The following is a 21,923-nucleotide window of genomic DNA, read 5'->3' as shown; positions in this document are numbered from 1 at the left end:
CGCTTAAGTTCCCGCTCGTCTAAGTAAAGTGGTCTTTAACTGTCTCATTTTGTTATAATAATACTAAGTAAATTAAATTTATATTCTATTTAAATTTCACACACATCTAACTCATTACAAATAATACTGTTTTAATTTATATTATCTATTTAGATATATTTAAGTATATCTTTTCAGATGCTACTAAAATAGTTAACAACTTAATCAGTGACCTTTATGTCATTTTGTATGGCTCATCCTCTTCAACCTTGTCCTATGTTTTGGGGGTCACAAAATAAATACAACTTTTGCAATTGCATTTTGTTTTTACGCTTGTAGGCCTACCTGTGCAATTATTTAGCAAGCTAAGAATATCTAAGTCCACTAATTCACAACAATTCATCATCAACATAGCATTTTGCTTGTAATAAAAATTAGGCATCCTTTAAAATTAGTAACAAGGAATATAGATAGAGGGACTAACAGAAATGTCATCTTAATTGGAGTGTCCCTTAAATAGAGGTTGTTCATATTGTTAAACATATTGCCCTCGCTAACTTAACAGAAATGTCATCTTAATTGGATTGTTCCTTAAATAGAGGTTGTTCATATTGTTAAACATATTGCCCTCGCTAACTTAACAGAAATGTCATCTTAATTGGAGTGTCCCTTAAATAGAGGTTGTTCATATTGTTAAACATATTGCCCTCGCTAACTTAACAGAAATGTCATCTTAATTGGAGTGTCCCTTAAATAGAGGTTGTTCATATTGTTAAACATATTGCCCTCGCTAACTTAACAGAAATGTCATCTTAATTGGATTGTCCCTTAAATAGAGGTTGTTCATATTGTTAAACATATTGCCCTCGCTAACTTAACAGAAATGTCATCTTAATTGGATTGTTCCTTAAATAGAGGTTGTTCATATTGTTAAACATATTGCCCTCGCTAACTTAACAGAAATGTCATCTTAATTGGAGTGTTCCTTGAATAGGGTTGGTCGTATTGTTAAACATATTGCCCTCGCTAACTTAACAGAAATGTCATCTTAATTGGAGTGTTCCTTAAATAGAGGTTGTTCATATTGTTAAACATATTGCCCTCGCTAACTTAACAGAAATGTCCTTTAATAAGGATGTCCCTTAAATAGAGGTTGTTCATATTGTTAAACATATTGCCCTCGCTAACTTAACAGAAATGTCATCTTAATTGGAGTGTTCCTTGAATAGGGTTGGTCGTATTGTTAAAACATGTTGCCCCCTCAGCATAGAAATGTCCCCTTAAAATGGGTGTTCCCTGAATATAGGTTGTCTGTATTGTTAAAACATATATTTCCCCTCGCTAGCTTCACAGAAGTGTCCCCTTAATTGGGGTGTACCTTGAATGGAAATGAGGGATTCTACTATAGCTATGATTATGTTGTTTTTTAAATATATTCACATTAATTTATTTTAATACCATTTTAATGTAAACCGATAAAATTATATATTTTTATTGTCTACACTGTACATTTAATTTTGTTTGGTCTCTTTCAATATATAAATTAATTTCACTTTAAAAACATTTTGAACTAAATTGATATTATTAAATAATTATACTAAAAATACTGTAATGTAAATTTTTAACACTAGATAAATTAATTTTTAAAATGTGTTCTTCTATTTTATCCAAACGGCTAGTTCCAGTAATAACAGATTTACTTCCTTTTATCTGTGGATAAAATGAAAACAGTCATTTTATTAACTATTTAAAAAGAATGTATATAACAAACTAAGATACACGTATAAAAATCTATGAAACGAAACATTTTTTGGCACAAATCCCAAGAGAGGAACTATTTACAGAATGGATAAGTCTCATTTGAAGTGTAGGGAGTGGATAAGAAAGAGTTGTGAGACTAGGTCAGGATTGAACCAAGATCTTGGGATTGGAAGGCAAGCATGTTAACCACCAAGCTCTCCACTACCGGTATTCTTTTATTTATTAATAAAAACAGTTTAGAGCAGTTATTGTTATAGATTTGAAAGCGATCTTTTGTGGAGCTACCTTAAGGCCAATTTCGATAGACAAGCGGTAATGGTAATAAAAATATAGATGATCTATGTTATTCCTTATGACCATTTGCACACAATGTGGAGAGGACAAACGGTTCCTACTCGGGATAGATACAGATTCTACGTGGGACAAAGGTACACGGTTATCTGCTTATTACCGCTTGTCTGTGTAAATTGGCCTTAAGCCTCAAATGAGACTTAGTTTATAAGCATGACAACTTATAAAATAGTTTATCCATCCTGTAATTGATAAATTAAAAAGCAAAATGACGATTCAAAAATGATATAGCTGTAATAACTTACTTGTTTTGTTTCCTCCACTAGGCGGCCTGGTCTGAGGTAAAGAGTCAGACAGTTTAGGCATTGGAACAGGAGTCATGCCCCTACTCACTGGGCGGCCTCCCTCTGGTGTCCTTGGGATCTTAGGCCTAGTACCAAAAGCTGCGTTGTATTCAGAATTACTGTCAAATGAAAACACATGTGACACCGTATTACAGACTTCGCCAATAATACTGTATATGTAGAGATATGTTACAGAGAATTGGGTGAATCTTTCAATAAAGTGTAAAGTTAATGTTTGAAGATATATTGTCTCTTTTAAAAAATAGGGTTTTTTTTTGTGTTAAATATGCCATATTAGTATCACATAATAATATCAACACAAAAAAAAGTATTGACATGAAAAAAACTAATTTAAAACCAAGTCAAATTGTTTTGTCAGATAGGTTTTTGATTAAAGTGTAACCATTTATTTTGTATTTTTATATGTGAAATCATTATTTTTTACACTTATGGAAGTGATTAAACTTAATTAAAACTGCAACATGGCCTATATGTGTGGTTTTGGTAATCTTAATTTGTCATGTTTTGACAATACATCTTTAAGAATTGAACAAGGTACTTACTGTCTTCCATTTTGTGGAGCTGTTGGTTTCATGGGAGTTTTATCAACAGCAGTCACAACAGGACGATCCGTCTGTAATAATATATTACAATCACTTTATTAATTCTTTATGCCATTAAAAAAAATTATTAAACTACAGTAGAACCACTCTTTTATGACACCTCTATTCAAGAAACACCCCTATTAGGGGACACTCCTATTCAGAGGACACTCCTATTCAGGGGACACACCTATTCAGGGGACACTCCTATTCACGAAACACCCCTATTAGGGGACACTCCTATTCAGGGAACACTCCTATTTAGGGGACACTCCTATTAGGGGACACCCCTATTAGGGGACACACCTATTCAGGGGACACTCCTATTCAGGGAACACTCCTATTTAGGGGACACTCCTATTAGGGGACACCCCTATTAGGGGACACTCCTATTCAGGGGACACACCTATTCAGGGGACACACCTATTCAGAGGACACTCCTATTCAGGGGACACACCTATTCAGGGGACACTCCTATTCAGGAAACACCCCTATTAGGGGACACTCCTATTCAGGGAACACTCCTATTCAGAGGACACTCCTATTCAGGGGACACACCTATTCAGGAGACACTTCTATTCAGGGGACACTCCTATTCAGGAAACACCCCTATTAGGGGACACTCCTATTCAGAGGACACTCCTATTCAGGGGACACACCTATTCAGGGGACACACCTATTCAGGGGACACTCCTATTCAGGAAACACCCCTATTAGAGGACACTCCTATTCAGAGGACACTCCTATTCAGGGGACACACCTATTCAGGGGACACACCTATTCAGGGGACACTCCTATTCAGGAAACACCCCTATTCAGGGGACACTCCTATTCAGGGGACACTCCTATTCAGAGGACACTCCTATTCAGGGGACACTCCTATTCAGGGGACACACCTATTAGGGAACACTCGTACTCAGGGGACACTCCTATTAGGGGACACTCCTATTCAGGGGACACTCCTATTCAGGAGACACTCCTATTCAGGGGACACTCCTATTCAGCGGCAACCAACAAGGGGAATTCCATGTTTCAACACTACAACAAGCCAAAATTCAAGGGACACTTGTTGGGTCCCAAAGGTGTCCCCTTAATAAAGGTTCTACTGAAGTACTAAATCCCAAGATTAGAAGTTTTCAGAAACAGTATTCAAATGATTTGAATTCATGAATTTCAATTGGAAGGCAAGTATGGAAAGACCATGCTGTAGTGCCACCTCATCCAAACAAACTTACCCCAAGTTCATTCGCTAGTATTTGTTGAGCTTCTGGATCTTTTTCTGAAATGAAAATATAGTAATTGGCAATTAAAAAAACTTGTCACACGCTGACCTATACACATACATCCATGTAGAGTGGCAAACACAAGTGAAAAGCAATGACAATTAGTGTTTAAGAAGAAAAATAATTTCAAAAATATAAAATACTATAGTAGAACCATTATTAATGGTCCTTCATGACCCAACAAAGAGGTCCCTTAATAGGGTGTCCTCTGATTAGGTGTTGGCCACATATATTACCCACTTGTTTGATTCACTGTAGAGTGTCCCTGTCTCTGGGGTATCCTAAATAGGGGTATTACAATGTAATTTATATTTCAATCAAAGTAATAAAATACATCAACTATTACCTACTGTTTCGTTGATTTTGTTTTTTAGGCCATGAGCATTTAAAAAAATTATTGTAACTATATTATAAGAAAGTTTTCATACTTAGGTTGAGCGGCGGTGGTGGCTGTGTTAACTGACCAGCAGAAGTCTGTGATGAGGGTCGGCTCCCACCACGGCTACCAGAACGAGTTGGCGGTCTGGAATTCTACAGATACAGTAAAGGTTGAAAAACCGAATTATAAATATTTTACAAAATTGAAAATAGAATATGAAATGGTCAATGAAGAGAACAATTACTTGTATATTAAAATATTCAATTCAATCTTTTATTTATTTATTTTGGAATCCATAGATAATAAAAATACTGTAATAATTACATACAAATTAAATAAATAAATTTTTAAAAATAAATAAATTAAAAAAAGACATAAAGAATAATCACAAATATAATTACCTGTCCATTCATGTTAAACTGTTGAGGATAACTAAGTTAAAAAAATAATTCAAATAAATTAGTATGGCATAGTTTTGTTTATTTATAAGACGGCGAAATACAATGAACTGGTTTTAGAGCCTTTATGAATTATTTGTTCTTATTCTTATTCTTTATTGCCAATCAAAAACAACAACAACAAACAACTAAAAAGTAAGTGGTAGGAAACACAAAAGTGAACTAAATCCCTGACAAGAGCCTGTGAATCCTCTTACCAAAGTAGCACATAAAGATAAAATATAGCATTTCAATAAATATATCAGAAAATATCCACACAAAAAATATCAAAAACCATTCATAAAAATACTCAGAGTAGAAATTTCATTTTGAGTTATTTATTATATTATTTATTAATTCTTTTTTGTTACCTATAATTTGATTGATTTGGTCCATCACCGCTTCCCTACAAAGAAAACAAATTATAAAAAAAGAACTATTTAAGCATTCATTTATAGAATATAATTTTAAATTAAGGAAGAATTCATTACTTTTTTTAATCTGTTACAATGATTACAATTTTGTTTGTATTAATCCCAAATTCAAGAAAAAACCCGGACAGATGAATGGCCGCAGTTTGGTGGCAGCACTCGACATGAAGGGACCCTTAGGGGAGTAGCAGAAAGTTGTGGCGTGTGTCGTCCACACCTGTGCGCAATTCAGCCCAGTAGACTGTAACAGATCATACCCCCATTTACATTTAATACTTTTGAAATTTACCATCATGTAATGAGTATATAACAGTTTGTCTCCCGTCAACTCTCCTGAGCGAGGGCGCAATAACTCCTTTTTGTCGAGGTCAGCTTCCATTGAGTCTTGATCAGCATCTTCCTGTAAAATAAATAAAAAAGAAAATATTACGAAAAAAAAATTGACATTTTCTTTAAAATAGAAGTTTACAGAGAATTGTAACAAATTATATGTTATTATACCTCATTTTCATCCTCATCTTCATCATCTGATTCAGATTCCTCGGCAACAGCATCTAAAAAAATAATAAAAACAGAAAAGAAAAGAATAAATGACATCATCAATTTTAATTGTAACTCTTTGTAGACATCATAGTTACAACTTTAATTGTAACTATACTTTGTATATAAAATAGAAATAAAATACTGATATGAAATACATACAAGTAAGAATATAAAAAAAATTTCAGAGAAAACTATTTTTTTTCTTTTTCTTCCTATTTAGGAATTGTCAAGTCTGTTGAGGCAAGTCTGTTGAGTTTTTGTATTATTTGGGTTTTACTAGCAAAGCACCAACCTATATTAAGTTTCTTAATGATATAATGTAACTGCCTGTTGAGATCACTATCTGGCTCCTCCTCCATAAAGCATTTTAACATGTCCTCCAATCCCTGCAAAATAAGTAAGTGTTCAATAACAACATTGTACACAAATAGGGGCATTTCTTATCACTTGATTTAGTTCACTTTTGGTTTTCCATGTCTCATGTTTCTTGCTGTTATTTTTTATACCTGTATATTTTATAATGAAGGGCTAGTGTTGCCCGAAAGCTCTGCTAGTTTTTCTGGCTGTTTTACTTTATTGTTTTGATTTAGCTTTTTGCTTTTTGCTTATTATTTATTTATTTCTCCATTCGAAGCCACTGATACCCTCAGCATTGTCATTTTGTATCTCCATTGAGATCGAAGCCACTGATACCCTCAGCATTGTCATTTTGTATCTCCATTGAGATCGAAGCCACTGATACCCTCAGCATTGTCATTTTGTATCTCCATTGAGATCGAAGCCACTGATACCCTCAGCATTGTCATTTTTGTCAGTAATTTGCTTCTTTTTTTTTATTTTATAGTTATACCTTTAAAATGTCCTTGTTTTGAGACAAATAAATGAAATAAATTGGTATTTTAATCATCGAGTAACTATGGTATTAATCCATTTTTAAGATGTTTTAACACCTTAATTTTTTGCCATACCATATATATTGAGTGCTGCTGATGTAAAAATGGTGTTTGTCAATAAATATTATTTACCATTTCTTTTGCCTCTTCTCTGATCTCAGGCAAGTCCAACAGACTGTACAGTGTACCATTAAGAAACGGTTGAATCTAATATCGGAAATAATACATCAGAAATATAATATACACAGTAGAATATATGGAAGAGTTTTGTGACTGCATTGTCTGTTGTGTTTTGTCTGTCTGTGAACATGGTGCCGTGAACATTTATATTGTAAACTAGAAAGACACTCCGAGAGTGCATACCTCCGCCTACTGTAAAATTCTCCTACATAAGATTTCTCCGGTAAAAAAAAAAATATATATATTTGTGTGTGTCTTAATGCTGTTTGTGATTTAGGCTAATTTCATTACAAGCATGTGTATGCAAGTTTGGTGTAATGGTTATGTAACAAGCCTTTCAATTAACAATAGCTTCAGTTGACTAACAATAGAACAGCAACGCGAAAATCAAACGAGTGAATTTGAAAAGAAACAGGTTTTTTAAACTACTCGCATCAAAAAACGTGCACATTAAATCAAATTATGTTTTAAAATTACAAATCACACATTATAACTCTTGCCTCTTGTTAAAAAATGAAGTTTTTTGGACAAGTAGTTCTCCAGAAAATGCAATTTCAGTTTACTTGTTACTTTAAGACTGCTCGCCGGCTTTAGAAAAATTCTGTCCTATCTTTTAACACTAGCAGGTCTAAAAAAGTATACTAAAAAGTGGTCCAGAATTGGGACTGTGGTCCCAAATGGTCCCAAAATTTAATGGAATGGTCCTTGACCACATATCTATCTGTCTATTCATTTTGGTAAAGATCTTGTAATTACTTTTTTTTGCTAACAAACAAACAAACACATGCTACCGATTACATATACCTCCTTGGCGGAGGTAAACTAATTGTTGTGAAGTAGTATTTTAGTAGAAGAATATTCTTTTAATTTTTAGATGCACCTTGTGTACCACTGATACAAAAGTGTAGTACCAATCAATAAATTATCATATTGTACATAAATAAAAAAACAAAAAATATTTGAAAAAAAAAACAATGTTCATACATTTATTCATCAGTGGAAAATTACTTCCATTTGCATAAAAAATATACATAGAAATTATGATATACTAATTAAAAGTTATTAGAATTTAATACAACGGATAATCTAATTAATATAAAAAAAAAAAAAAAATTACCTCTTGGTGGTCGAATATATCCAGTAGAACTTTTAATATTTTTCCTCTCATTTTGATGCATTGCCTCTTACCTAATAGAATAAAAAATATGTAATAAGTTCCGAATAAATGAGAAGATATTTTTGTAGTTTTTATTTATTCAAAATCCAACAGTGTTGAATACAGAATCGCCATATATACATAAAAAATATATAAATCCAAAGGCAAATTACTGAAAAAAATGACAATGCTGTGGGTATCAGAGGCTGGATCTCAATGGAGATAAAAAAATAAAAAGCGAAAAGCTAAATCAAAACGATAAAGTAAACAGCCAGAAAAGTTAGCAGAGCTTTCGGGCAACACTAGCCCTTCATTTTATATATATATATAACAATATAAAATTTGATTTACATAACAATTTATAGTGAACATTAAGAAAATAAAATAAAAAATAATATAAAATTCTTATAGATGGTTTAATTAATTGCATATTGTCCCCCAAAAAACAAAAAAAATGAAGATAAATAAAAAATAAATAATACTATATAATTATTTTATAATGTATTCACTTTATTCACTGAAAAAAAAAACAAAAACAAAAAAACAAAAAAATAAAGATTTTACAATTATAAAAAGACAAAATAAATGCAGATAAATTTAACAAAAAAATTCAGTGTCTGACAAATTGACTTTTGCTTTGAATTACAGTTTTTCAGGTAAATATTAACAGCATAATAAAATATAATAAAACCAGCGGCATTTATCCGAATAAATACACACAACTTACCAGCAGTTCTTAAGCACAGGTTCATTGTTAAAGCAGCTGAGAATTCTAAAATATAATCTGATTGGTTCTCATGTTCCTCAAGGACAGAAACCAGCCAATCAACAAGGCCGTTTTCTATCATAGCATTTTGTGGTCCACGTCTATAAAAAGAAATAACAAATATTTTTTAAAAAGCTGTATCATGCATTTTTATATATTTGTCTACATCAGGTACATTTTAAAATACATTAAAAAAGAAGTAAAAAATTATTTGAAAATACAGTGAAACAATAATAAAAATACATTGTACGATAAACTCTTTAACTATTAATCAATAAACATATTACAGTTTTGTTTCTTTGGAAAAAAAATACATAAATGATTTTTTTTTTTTTGTACTACTGTATAAATAAATTTGTATCTAGTAAGTATTGTATTTGGGAATTCTATTGTACAAGAAAAGCTAACCATTGCACAATGAATACTCAATCATGCATGACTGAACGACAAGCACAATAATCAATGAGGTCAGATAAGGGTCAAAATTTGCATATGCTTTAAATATGTGTTTTCAAGTATTTTATACTTATAATTCATTAATTTATATTTTATTAAAGACTATTACATATCTAAAAAATAAATAAAATATTTTATTTTAGTTTTTTACATATAAAAACCAAAATTTTTGTATGGTTTTTGGATATTTAAATTTTATGACACTACTTAATCAACATAGCATTTGGTCATATATATACTGAAAGATACCAGAACATGGTATCGCTTCTCGGCCTTTTGGCTAAGATCATGTGTAGTATCTGTTCTTTTCAGCTTAATATCTGAAACGCTACTCATCGAGTAGCTTCTATATTAAACTGATTTTTGAACCTAGGCCATGGAATAGGAGCTTGCTCCATCCTGGCCACGGGTTGGCCTGGTATTGCAGTACCTCCAGGATCGGCCCATCCTCTTCGGAGGAAATGATAACCCAAAAACAGAACATTTTTAGTTTTATTTATAAGTATGGTCAACCATTACTTCTTAGGTACCGATGGGGGTTCCAGTATTTTGGGACAGCGGACACTAACTTAGTACAACAATTTACTGTGTAAAGGAATACAAACTTATTATTACAATATTCACTGTAATATACATTTTTTTCAATTCCATTAAATAAATTATTGCCCCAATGAATGTTAAGTTATTCGACAGCTTGTTTAGCGATAAAAAACATGGATTAAAGAATAGAAGGATATGCATCGACGGTGACATCAAACGATTTTACAACGCGCTTGCCTATACTAAAGCACTGCTGCCAATCAAACAAACACGTCCATTGAACTCCGTGTCTCTAACCGCGGCCCTCTGTAAAACGCTGCGAATCAACTGTTACATTTTTTGAGACCAAAACGTAACCATGTAGAAATCGTATGCGCAGTCTGAATGTTCTATTGACATGTCTGCGTCGATGATTAATTGACAACAAACATATATTGCTGAATAATTCTGTTTTAGTTTCATCACAATCGAACTACGAAAAGTTCACTTTCTTACGACTGGTAATTTTAAGTAGTTGGTAATATTAATAAAATATGCAATTTTTATATTTGAATTATACGGCCATACTGCGTTGAAACACCGGTTCTCGTCAGATCACCGAAGTTAAGCAACGTTGGGCCCGGTTGCGTTCTGGATGGGAGACCGTCTAGAAATCGTGGCGGGTGCTGTATATACTGGAGAGTGATGGTGTAATGGTAATATCGGACTAGCATGTGATAGGCATGGGTTCGAGGTTATCTGTACCATACTAATTGCATCCTTAGGCAAGATGCTTTAACTCTCATTGCCTAATCTGGTAGGCGCTGCACTGCTGGCTGCCGTGGGTCCGTGGAGGGCCTAATCCGAATTTCCTCACTGAGGACAAATATTAATACAAAATACAAATACAAATCATTATTTGCCTGCCATCTTCTGTCATTAAAACTTGCGTTAATCTATAGAATATTAAATTATGCATTTGACCATGTATGTTGTTAGCGTGGCCGGTGTTCAGACATACAACAATCGTGTTTTTAATATATGGCTAAGCAGTGGTTTCTTCATAAATCTCCTTAATTATCGATGTGATTATATTTAAACTGTAGTGCCTGGTGATTGGCTAGTGGTTATGTCATCCACATCACATCCAATCACCAGGCCTAATTGAATGAAAACAGCGATCCCTGATTCGGGATTGGCTGGCTATGTATAGTTGCGATTCGTTACCTAGCGGTCGTTTTGAAAAGTACACGCAGGGCAAACTTGATCACGAACAAACGAAGTAGGCCTACCTATTATTATTCACACAAGAAGTAAGACAACGGTGAGTATATAGATTACACGTTGTATCTACTACATTTAAGATTAGCCTAGGCCCTACCTAGGCAGTATCAATGTCAGCAAATCATAGGGTTTACTAGCCCAGTTTAGCCTCGTTAGTAGAAGGCCTGGGCCTAGGCTAGCATTCTTGCTGATTTTGTAATTTTACAACAAATGAGACAACAAATAGTTATTGTCTCAGATGTAGGGCTACTACAGGTCATAAAATGCTACTTTAATCATAAAAAATCATTAGCGTAGATCAATCGCGGCAGAAACCTATACTAATTACAACATAGTCAATAGTTGACTATCTACAAACATCATGCCACCACCAAAGAAAGCGCGAAACAAGCGTAGCCAACAAGGTTAAATGTCGTTGCACATGTGCAGTAAACAATATATTAGGCGCGCGACCGTTTCGTTGTTACCATGCGGTTAATTAAACTGTAACATTGTGGGCGGTCCGCGGTCTGTCAAGGAACCCTTGATCTCACGTCGATGCATATCCTTCTATTCTTTAATCCATGCTTAAACTAACCTTAAACTGAGTTTCTGCATTGCACCAAGAGCATTCTCTCTAGTTATTAAATCCAGCTTCTCATCTTGAACTACTTTTTTCAACTGAGTAACAATACATGGTTCAATAGCTAGATAGGATCTCCCTGCAAACCAAGACACAGTACAATGTTTAATACAGTTATAAATGACATATATCTTAACAGTTAGATAGGATCCTTTTGAATATGTTTAGAGTTGTGAGAACGACAAAAGTATATTGATTGAAACACCAAGAAACTGATACTGGCTCAGGAAACTGTCTACATAGAGACATAAAGTTGGCATTTAGATTAATGCTATTTATGGTTTTTAAGAGAGTGACATACCACATTCATTGCAATAAATTACACAACGAGAAAACTATAACTAAATATATGTGTACCGCAAACTTTAAATCAAGGTATATTGATTGAAACGTCGAGAAACCAAACAGTTCTCTTCAGAATTAACGCAAACTTTATATCAACATAATGACAAAATAAACAGTTTAATTCAACGAAAAACAATACTTTAAATTACAGTTTTTTAAAGTAAATAATTATTTTTTTAATTCAATTTTTCGTAAACGTGTATAAATAAATACCATAATAACAAAATAAATTTTTTTTTATAAATATCATTTCTAATCTCACCTGGTGAAAGTGATGCTAAAGCATTGATGAACCTTGACATGTACTGCTGAGCTATAAGGTCATCGGAGGTCAAGATGTTTAATAATTGTTCCTGTGGACAAAACATACAACAGAAAAATTAGAAATAATAAGATTAATGTTTTATATGAGCGAAAACAAATTTAAGAGAACAAGAACTAAAAACAATTTTAACATAAATTTCTTACAAGAAGTTTACTGTCCATTCTGCAGCCTAATATGTCGTTGTTTACTAAATCTTTCACCACACGAGTGCGCTGTTCACCTTCTTCTGATTGTGTTAATCTCTGAAATTCGGAATAAAATAATATTAGTGTCAGTATAAAATGTTGTAATTGTACTATTTAAAACTTTTTCAGTAGTTAATATAACATGTTACATGTTACATGTTTTTCCTAGACTTTAGCCTAAAAATGAATGTTTGTATTGTATGTAACATTTTTTCAGTATCAGGAAAATCAGTATCACATATTTATCACATGTGCACCTGTATCATAGTCTATAAGCTTAACATAATACAAGCACCCTGATACAAGGCAGCACATGTGATACATGTATTACAGAATTTGCCTATAATACTGGACAAATTATGCCATATTTGACCTTGAGGGCACTATTTTATTAGTGTGTTTGAGAGCACCACAGTACTTGACAATAGGGACTTTACGAAACATGACGGTTAGGGGAGGACGCCGAATATCCTGTGTTCCCTAGAGCTTAAAATCATATACAGTCAACATAGCCGTTTTATTATTTACACACCCTTGCGCGATGATGATGTCCGGCAGTATATCTCTCCGATTCCTCCCCTGTCTCGTGGCACGGGCCCTTCTGAATTGCTTGGCTCCGTTGATACACCTTAGGCATAGCCTTCCTAGCTAGGGCCTCGCATTTAAACGCCACTTACACAGCCATTTTAACCCAATGAAAATGTTATTTCATTAAACAATTTAAATAGAAGTTAAAATATTATTTAGAGTTTTGAAAATTCCACGTTTAAGTCTAATTTGAACTGTATATTGAAGGTTATATATACATCATTTCTATTCGTTCTCCATAAACGGGAAAATGGCAACTTTATCATTCTGAAAAAGTTAAGACAAAAGAATTTCACGAGAAGCTCTGCCCACTTTGTTAAAGCTCATGCATAAATTATTCATGAGCACCGTCCTGTGGTTTCATAAAATCCCTATTGACTGTAGAAAACACTTAATATCAATCAGTTTTACCCATCGTAATGCTTGTAACAGCTTGGCTTGTTCTCTAGGTTCTGCACATACCATAGCACTTTTAATCTTAGCATAATCAAGCGAGGGCAGCTCCTCAACGTTCTCCAAACTACAATTGTCAAACCAAAAAAAAAACTTTCAGAAAAATTATTCAGCAAAAATCTGCTTAATTTGCAAACTGAGATAGAGAAGAAACTAAAACAGAAAATGTGTTAATATTTTTTTGTCACCAATATAAATAAATAAAATAAAATTAATTCATTAAATAAATGTCATCTATTATAGAACAGACCCATACTTTATCTAGTACAGCAAATTATCAAGTCATGCAGGGAATATTTTTGCATAGTAGAGAGGTTTCGCAATTTTACGAATACGATATCGAAAACGGATACATCACGCAAACGTATTCGTTTTTGTAAGCTAGAGTAAAAATCTGTTTCACATGGCAACGAAATATTGAGGGGCGCGTCCAAATATGACTGCGGTAAATTTGAGCAAAGCGCATGTACGTGTTGCTTGGTGGTTGGCTGCCTAGGCCTAGCGTAACATCAAAGCGAGCGAGGACTTTAAAAACTGCTATTTATCAAAATTGGCCTGGCATTTTAGTAAATTACTTTAGAAAATTACTTTCAATAAATATGTAATTATATTATAATCCTGAATCATTCCTGATTCGAATGCAAAATGTGCAAAATAGATCAAAAACTATACTCGTTTTGTAGTTACGAATATGACTGGTGATATTCGTCAACACGAATACGCTTTACGAATATAAAATGGGGATCTGCTCAAAAGTTTCACATATGTGAGACGTATCCGTTTTCGTTATCGTAAGGTTGCGAAACCTCCCTACTAACTGCATATTCACATGAGAAATCTACCTCATATTAAGGATTGTGTGATAAGGATGTTTAAGGCCATTACCAGTATTTAACCTAGGTACATCAGGTTTCAAGCAGATGAACCATTAAGCTAAAATATATTTTGTTTTCCTTTTAAAAGTAAATAGAAATACAAAACAACCACCAACGACAATAATTAAGCACATAGAACGAACAAGTAATTATGACCACACCCTTGCTAAGTTTGTATTTTTATTTCATCATTAACTCAGATAAGCACATTAATCCATATTTTATAATTACTTTTAATCTAAAAGTGTTATTTGAGGCTTAGGTAGTGGAGTGGAAACCACTGTGAGTTACTCCCCTGGCACTAGTTCAGAATTGAACCCTGGATCTTGATATTGCAAGGCAAGTGTGTTAACCACCAAGCCATAGCACCACTATGTATAGTTTACTATTATATACTATACTACCACCAGACTATGTTTGTACATTACTACCCCTTTTTTGGGACACCTCTATTAAACGAACCCTTTCCAATGAAATGAACAATATATAAGTTTAAAACTATGGCCAACCCCTATATTCCGGGGACCACCCTATTATATTAGTGGAGGGGGGGGGGAGGGGAGAAAACCCTATTAAGGGGACACTTTATTGGGTCCTGAAACTGTACTCTAATTAATTTTTGTTAAATAAGTTTAAATATAACAAAGTTAAATTGTTTTGGTATGTACCTTTTTGCCATTTATCATTAATCATAAAATTCCTTGTTACTGTACAGATTAGATCATCACTTTATTTTTTTTTTAATTGACCTAATGGAAGTCGGAGTAAAAAAGGCGCAATTTCTAGAATTTAAAGTAGATTAAATAAAGAATACACAGAAACTAAACCAGAATATGTACTGTATATGTGTGTAAACTGGTTTTTTTTAAGTGATCGCGCGATTTTAAACCCTTCAGGGAACATTGTTTTTAAAAATAGTGCATTATAGTAAGTCTAAAATGCTATTATGAAGATAGTAAAACATACAAGAGAGTCATAAGCAGAATACATTTACAAATTAATATTTTACTAAAATATAAACGTATAAAAATAACTGATATGAAAGGGCTTTTACCTTTCTTCTATGGTAGGGATTCTGATTGAATTAACATGAAATGTGTAAAAAAGACAAACAAAAATACATATTTAAAATTAATCGTGCAAAAAATAAATTATTTGAATTAAATTTGATTAATTAAATAAAATAATTGTATAATAAAATATTGTGGTAAGAAGTTTTTTTTACCTGAAATGGGCAACGGAGCTTCTAACATATTGTGCAGCCTGAAAAATTGCAATTTTGAAAATTGATTATAAAAGGAATTGACTTTATTATTGGCGAGTGGAGTGGTGGAAATATGTGTGGAAAGAGTGTGTTTGGTTGGAGAGTGGGAAGGGGCTTTGGAAAAGAGGAATTAAGTGTTTGGGAAAGCAGAAGTATGTGGAGAGGGAGAATTGTGTAGGGAAGGGAAAGTATGTGTGGAAAGAGAAATGTGTTTGGTTGGAGTGTGTGGAGGGGCTTTGGAAAAGAGGAATTAAGTGTTTGGGAAAGCAGAAGTATGTGGGGAGGAGAAAGCAGAAGTATGTGGGGAGGGAAAAGTGTGTGGGAAAGGGGAAACTGTGTGGAAAGAGAAGTGTGTTTGGTTGGAGAGTGGGGAGGGGCTTTGGAAAAGAGGAATTAAGTGTTTGGGAAAGCAGAAGTATGTGGGGGTTGGGAAAAGTGTGTGGGAAAGGGGAAACTGTGTGGAAAGAGAAGTGTGTTTGGTTGGAGAGTGGGGAGGGGCTTTGGAAAAGAGGAATTAAGTGTTTGGGAAAGCAGAAGTATGTGGGGGTTGGTTAAAGTGTGTGGAAAAGGGGAAACTGTGTGGAAAGAGAAGTGTGTTTGGTTGGAGAGTGGGGAGGGGCTTTGGAAAAGAGGAATTAAGTGTTTGGGAAAGCAGAAGTATGTGGGGGTTGGGAAAAGTGTGTGGGAAAGGGGAAACTGTGTGGAAAGAGAAGTGTGTTTGGTTGGAGAGTGGGGAGGGGCTTTGGAAAAGAGGAATTAAGTGTTTGGGAAAGCAGAAGTATGTGGGGAGGGAAAAGTGTGTGGGAAAGGGGAAACTGTGTGTGGGAAGGGGAAGTATGTGTGGAAAGAGAAGTGTGTTTGGTTGGAGAGTGGGGAGGGGCTTTGGAAAAGAGGAATTAAGTGTTTGGGAAAGCAGAAGTATGTGGGGAGGGAAAAGTGTGTGGGAAAGGGGAAACTGTGTGTAGGAAGGGGAAATGTGTGGAAAGAGAAGTGTGTTTGGTTGGAGAGTGGGGAGGGGCTTTGGAAAAGAGGAATTAAGTGTTTGGGAGAGCAGAAGTATGTGGGGGTTGGGAAGGGGAAATTGTGTGTGGGAAGGGGAAGTGTGTAGGGAAGGGAAAATTGTGTTTGGGAAGGATGAAGTGGTATGTGTAAAGAAAGCATAGGAAAAGTTAAGGAAATAAGTAAAGAATAGAATTTCAATTATATTTTCAAACAAAATTTGATATGTACCGTGCCAGGCCGCGTGGTATCCATTGATTCCCTCAGTTGGGTTGTAAACAACCTTGCGCATACTGTTTGTAAATATTCTGGTGTAACCTTTAAATAAACAAAAATTATAAATTATAAATTTAACCACTACATGATATGTGATACACATGAGATGCTGTATTACCAAATATTCCTATGATACTGGGCAGATTTGGAGATACAGCACTGAGTAAAATAATCATATATTATTGCAGTAATGTAGTTACTTCAGTAGCTGCAGTAGAAAATATGATCATTCTGTACTACCAAAACTGTTAATTTATATAACTTTTGATGGGTCTCACTTACTCACCATTTTACCATTAATGCAGTTCTCAAGCGAATCAACTAGCTCTGCTGTTATACCAATCAAATTATGGTAATCACTCTAAAAAGACAATATAAACAACATATATTAAGTGTAAATGGGGGAATAACTAGTGACTTGCAGCCTACCCGGCCGAATTGCGCACATGTGTGGACGACACAACTTTCTACACTTCCCTAAGGATCCCCTAATGTCGAGTGCTGCCACCAAATGATGCCCGTTCGTCTGTCCATGATATTGTTAGCATAGGTTAAGTTTTTAGAAACAGGCTAATTGCATTGGCATAATTACAAATTGGCGATCAGAACACAAAAAGGAAGGAATCTTGCAACAATTCAATAGAGGGCGCACCTGTAGGTAGTTATAACGCTTCACATATCCTGTGGCTTTCTTTTCGGCATCTATGACATTCTGCTGGAGTTGTTGAAGTTGAGTAGACATTTCTGTCGGAAAAAGGTAACATAAGACTTTTTAATTCTGGTATTTTGACTTAGAGGATCATTAAATGAATATCAATCAAAGAACTTATAACACAAGAATCTCCTGTTCTTCAATTTGCATTCAAAACACAGTATCGGAAGTACAGGGTTAAAAGGTCAAACTGGGCGACGCCATTTCACAGCATGGAGCAGCACCCCCTCCAAACTAGGAAGTCAATTACTCTACCCCCCTAGAGTATTAGCAGATCCCCTCTATGATTTTGACTTTCTAATTTGATGCGGGCGCCCTACTCCTCAGTCAATTACTCTATACCCCCTAGAGCATTAGCAGAACCCCTCTATGATTTTGACTTTCTAATTTGATGCGGGCGCCCTACTCCATGGCTCACAATGGCGCCACCCATAGCTCTATTCTATCCCACAATGCCTTTCGAAATTGTTACGCGCTTCGGACGAACAGGAGATTCTTGTGTTATAAGTTCTTTGATATCAATAGAGGGAAATGACGAACAGACATCTGCATTCAAGTTGGGAATAAAATCATGATAAACTGTTTGGAGGTGCTAATTTCTATATGCTTAAACAAAGTGCCTATTTAAGGTTTTAAAGATAATAATTCATTAAAAAATAAAAACCACTATAAAGTGAAATCTTTAAATATTTATTGACTTAAGTGAACTGCTTAGTATTTAAGTGAAATTTGTGAATACAACCACTGATATGTACAATTTATATTAAAACCTTCATATATTCAAATTTTATTTTTTTAATTTAGTAAATCATAATAACAATTGTCTTACCATTTGGTACATCTTGCTGAGAAAAAATGTTAAGAAAGTATACAATAAAAAACCATAAAAAAATGCACAAAAGGATTGAAAACCGTCTATACAGTACTAAACACCTATACAGAGTAAATAGGGAAGTGACTTGAATGTCTCATAACAATTTAGAGTATGTTGATCGTGGCTGCAGTAAGTCTATTGTTAGTAAGTACACTAAAATTTAAATAGGTAGATCAAAGGATACATAGATTTCAAAGAGCCTAGGTTGTGGCCTAGCTGGCAGTGTTAGTGCTAGAAATTTCTCCACCCTCAGTCTTAGGTCTGGAACCCACTGGTCTAAAAACAGCTCTTTGTAGGCCGGGTGCTTGATGGGGTCTGGCACAAATGGCAAGGCATAAAAGGGTAGGAATTCGGTTGTTTGGCTTAACACAGCTCCTCGTGTCTCAATGAACGATTTAAAATCGTTCATCGCATCTTCCACTTTAATTGAGCTCTAGAAAAAAAACAAGAAAATTCAAACCATAATAATATTACATGGTCAAAAAAGCCAATCTTAGAATTGATTGTTTTTTTAACAATTTATTTCTTGTTTAACCTGGCTTAACAACTCAGGTTAAACCAACTCTTATTCTTTCATGCTCAGAAAGATTGAAAACGTTATATATTGCCCTGGGGGTGAATTTCTAACTAAAGCTCTGTTTACACTAGGAAACGTTATTTGACAAAAAAATTGTGATGTTCCCATATATATGGACATGATGATGTCGTATCACTACCATACTTGGGTATATCACTACCATATTTGGGAACATCACTCTTTTTTTGTCAAAGTAGTTCGATAGTGTAGACAGAATTTAACCTTTGGTATATCACTACCATATTTGGGAACATCACTCTTTTTTTGTCAAAGTAGTTCGATAGTGTAGACAGAACTTTAACCTTGGGTATATCACTACCATATTTGGGAACATCACTCTTTTTTTGTCAAAGTAGTTCGATAGTGTAGACAGAATTTAACCTTTGGTATATCACTACCATATTTGGGAACATCACTCTTTTTTTGTCAAAGTAGTTCAATATTGTAGACAGAGCTTTAACATTGAAAAAAGGTTCTATAGCAACACTATCGCTCTGCTTTACTGTGGACAAAAGCTAAGTGGGTTATTATCAATGTTGCTAATTGATATATATTTTATAGTAAACAATGGGAATTTTAAACCCAGAACTACCCATTTAATTTCCACCTATAGAACAACATTGTGAGGGCGTGTGGCGCTGTGTGTTGGACGTTCGACTACTGATCGTTAGACCGAGGTTCGAATCCAACTCTCGCTGCGTTGCTTGTATCCTTAGGCAAGATACTTTACTTACGTTTGCCTCTCTCCACCCAGGTGTATAATTGGGAACCCGGTTAGATCAAGACACAACTTTGCACTGATTACTAGCTGCATACATGGGAGTATGTTTCCATAGGTGTTTGATCAGGAAATGACTGGGGTAATAATGTTCAGCGCATTGAGAGCTTGCTTATATGCGCTATATAAGAATGAACTATTATTATTATTGTTTATAGGTGGGATTAAACCCCAGGTTTCTAATTCAACAATTAACTGTACTTTTGATATGTCCAAAAACTTTTCAAAATATTAACCTTCTTTCCAGTTGACATCTGATAATTTATGGGAAATATTGCAAAATAAATATTTAAATAAAACTCAAGCTTCTTGCATGTAGCGTCTCCTCTGCGTATTCCTTCTGGAATATTCTCATCCCAAATTCGGAAAAATTCTTTCCGTGCTCCCATATTGAAGAGGTTCATAATATCAGTCTGAAAAATTAAAGATAAAGGATAATTTAATTACATTTTTAAGATCCTTGCCATAAATCGTACTACAAAATGTACAGATTACTAGGATCATACTAATCTTCGCCCGCTAGGCTCGGTATCATCCGGTAGGGTTTTATGATATAAAATGTACATGCTAACATTATATTTAATATTTAATTGTGATATTTATTTGTACGTTTTATAAATTTTGTATTACTATATGTTTATTCCGAAACTAAAGACCGCCCTCTGGGATAAGTGATGTTTTGTTGTTCATGTTGTGACAAATGAAAAGTTTAACAATATTTTAACTGATTTTAACTAATTTCTGGAAAGAACTTGTTGATCATAAAACCTACACCCCCACCTTCCCTCTCCACAAGCGTTAACATCCTTTACCTGTAAATCTTTCTTTTTCTTATTCCATGTTCGAGCGGGAGAATCTCTAATTGGTCGACTCTTTTCTTTGACCTCTTTTTCAAAAATTAATTCTGTTTTTTGAAATCCACAATATGCCAAATACTGTGAAAAAAAAATAAATGTAATGAATATTATGCATTATCATATGGTCTTGATGATTTATATAACAACAAACTAACAACATCAACACAGTTACGTAAACATCACAATGAGGTTGATACAGTACCTCTTTGACAATAGCATTAAGGTCTCCCTCAAATGCTGCAACTATGTTGCCAGAATCTCCTGGTTTTCTGGAGCCCATTTTCTAAACTGTGAAAATAAAATGATAATCAATTTCAATAGCCAAACTTGAAACACATGGGATGGATGGAATTAATTTGGCACTGTTTTTACTTATTAGAATAGAGGCCTACTCAAAATCAGTTTCCCATATTTTTGTTAACATGTCATTACTGATTATGTTGGCCTACTAGGCCTAGGGCCTAGGCTATATTTAATAATAATAGTACTAGGCTAGTAGGTAGGAGGCCTCCACGGTACTACTACTAGCTAGGCTGGCGGCTATAAATAGTATTAATTATTTTATAGGCCTCAGCCCTAGCCGGGCTAGCTCAGTCTCAGTACGCTAGCAAAAGGAAGGTTAGAAAAAAGAAGGAAGGCCTAGCCCTAGCATAAATTAATTTATATTCATGTAAATATAATGAAAAAATAAAGTTAACACTAAAGCTGATAGTGATAACATTAAACGGCGCTATTTAAATACTCAAATATTCTACAAACCGGCAGTAAAATGCTGGTTTTTTCTAATTCAACACTCGATCAAAACATCATGGATGTAAATATTTTTAGTTGCCCTTCTCCACGGTCATAGTTCAGAGGTTATTATAACGTTTTGGATTCGTCGATTGTT

At 34.2% G+C, this 21,923-nt stretch overlaps 1 protein-coding gene, 1 non-coding gene and 1 pseudogene across 3 annotated transcripts; 2 read left to right on the top strand and 1 right to left on the bottom strand.

Moving 5' to 3' along the window:
• Window positions 1-219: 219 nt before the first annotated feature.
• LOC140045212 (lisH domain-containing protein ARMC9-like) lies at window positions 220-21,858 on the bottom strand. Of its 2 annotated transcripts, XM_072090029.1 has the most exons (28): window positions 21,794-21,858; window positions 21,237-21,322; window positions 20,990-21,112; window positions 20,414-20,590; window positions 19,007-19,255; window positions 18,778-18,793; window positions 17,889-17,980; window positions 17,523-17,597; window positions 17,192-17,278; window positions 15,923-15,960; window positions 15,752-15,772; window positions 13,781-13,889; window positions 12,740-12,838; window positions 12,534-12,624; window positions 11,882-12,005; window positions 9,007-9,146; window positions 8,241-8,311; window positions 7,076-7,150; window positions 6,343-6,436; window positions 6,009-6,061; window positions 5,797-5,907; window positions 5,448-5,482; window positions 5,041-5,071; window positions 4,689-4,791; window positions 4,213-4,256; window positions 2,939-3,009; window positions 2,337-2,494; window positions 220-1,689 (listed from the first exon to the last, which is right to left on the bottom strand). In XM_072090029.1, the coding sequence occupies exons 2-28, from the start codon at window positions 21,312-21,314 to the stop codon at window positions 1,676-1,678; spliced, it is 2,379 nt and encodes a 792-aa protein (XP_071946130.1). In that variant the 5' UTR covers window positions 21,315-21,322; window positions 21,794-21,858; the 3' UTR covers window positions 220-1,675. The 2 variants fall into 2 exon arrangements, with proteins under 2 accessions (XP_071946130.1, XP_071946131.1); XM_072090030.1 differs by lacking the exon at window positions 15,752-15,772.
• On the top strand, window positions 9,762-9,953 carry LOC140045588 (U2 spliceosomal RNA). Its single transcript, XR_011844603.1, has one exon. It is a non-coding gene; the product is annotated as a U2 spliceosomal RNA (small nuclear RNA).
• LOC140045730 (5S ribosomal RNA) lies at window positions 10,595-10,715 on the top strand (annotated as a pseudogene).
• Window positions 21,859-21,923: the final 65 nt, after the last annotated feature.

The sequence above is a fragment of the Antedon mediterranea genome, chromosome 3 (genome assembly GCF_964355755.1).
Source record: "Antedon mediterranea chromosome 3, ecAntMedi1.1, whole genome shotgun sequence".
In the NCBI taxonomy this organism is placed as follows: Eukaryota; Metazoa; Echinodermata; class Crinoidea; order Comatulida; family Antedonidae; genus Antedon; species Antedon mediterranea.
This window is presented reverse-complemented; position numbering and strand designations above follow the sequence as displayed.

Coding starts and splice junctions, on each gene's coding strand:
- LOC140045212 (XM_072090029.1), bottom strand. CDS start 21,314: ATGGGCTCCAGAAAACCAGGAGATTCTGGCAACATAGTTGCAGCATTT. Junction 13,890..15,751: donor ATCCCTACCATAGAAGAAAG/GTAAAAGCCCTT, acceptor TGACAATTGTAG/TTTGGAGAACGTTGAGGAGC. Junction 8,312..9,006: donor CCTGTGCTTAAGAACTGCTG/GTAAGTTGTGTG, acceptor TTATTCTATTAG/GTAAGAGGCAATGCATCAAA.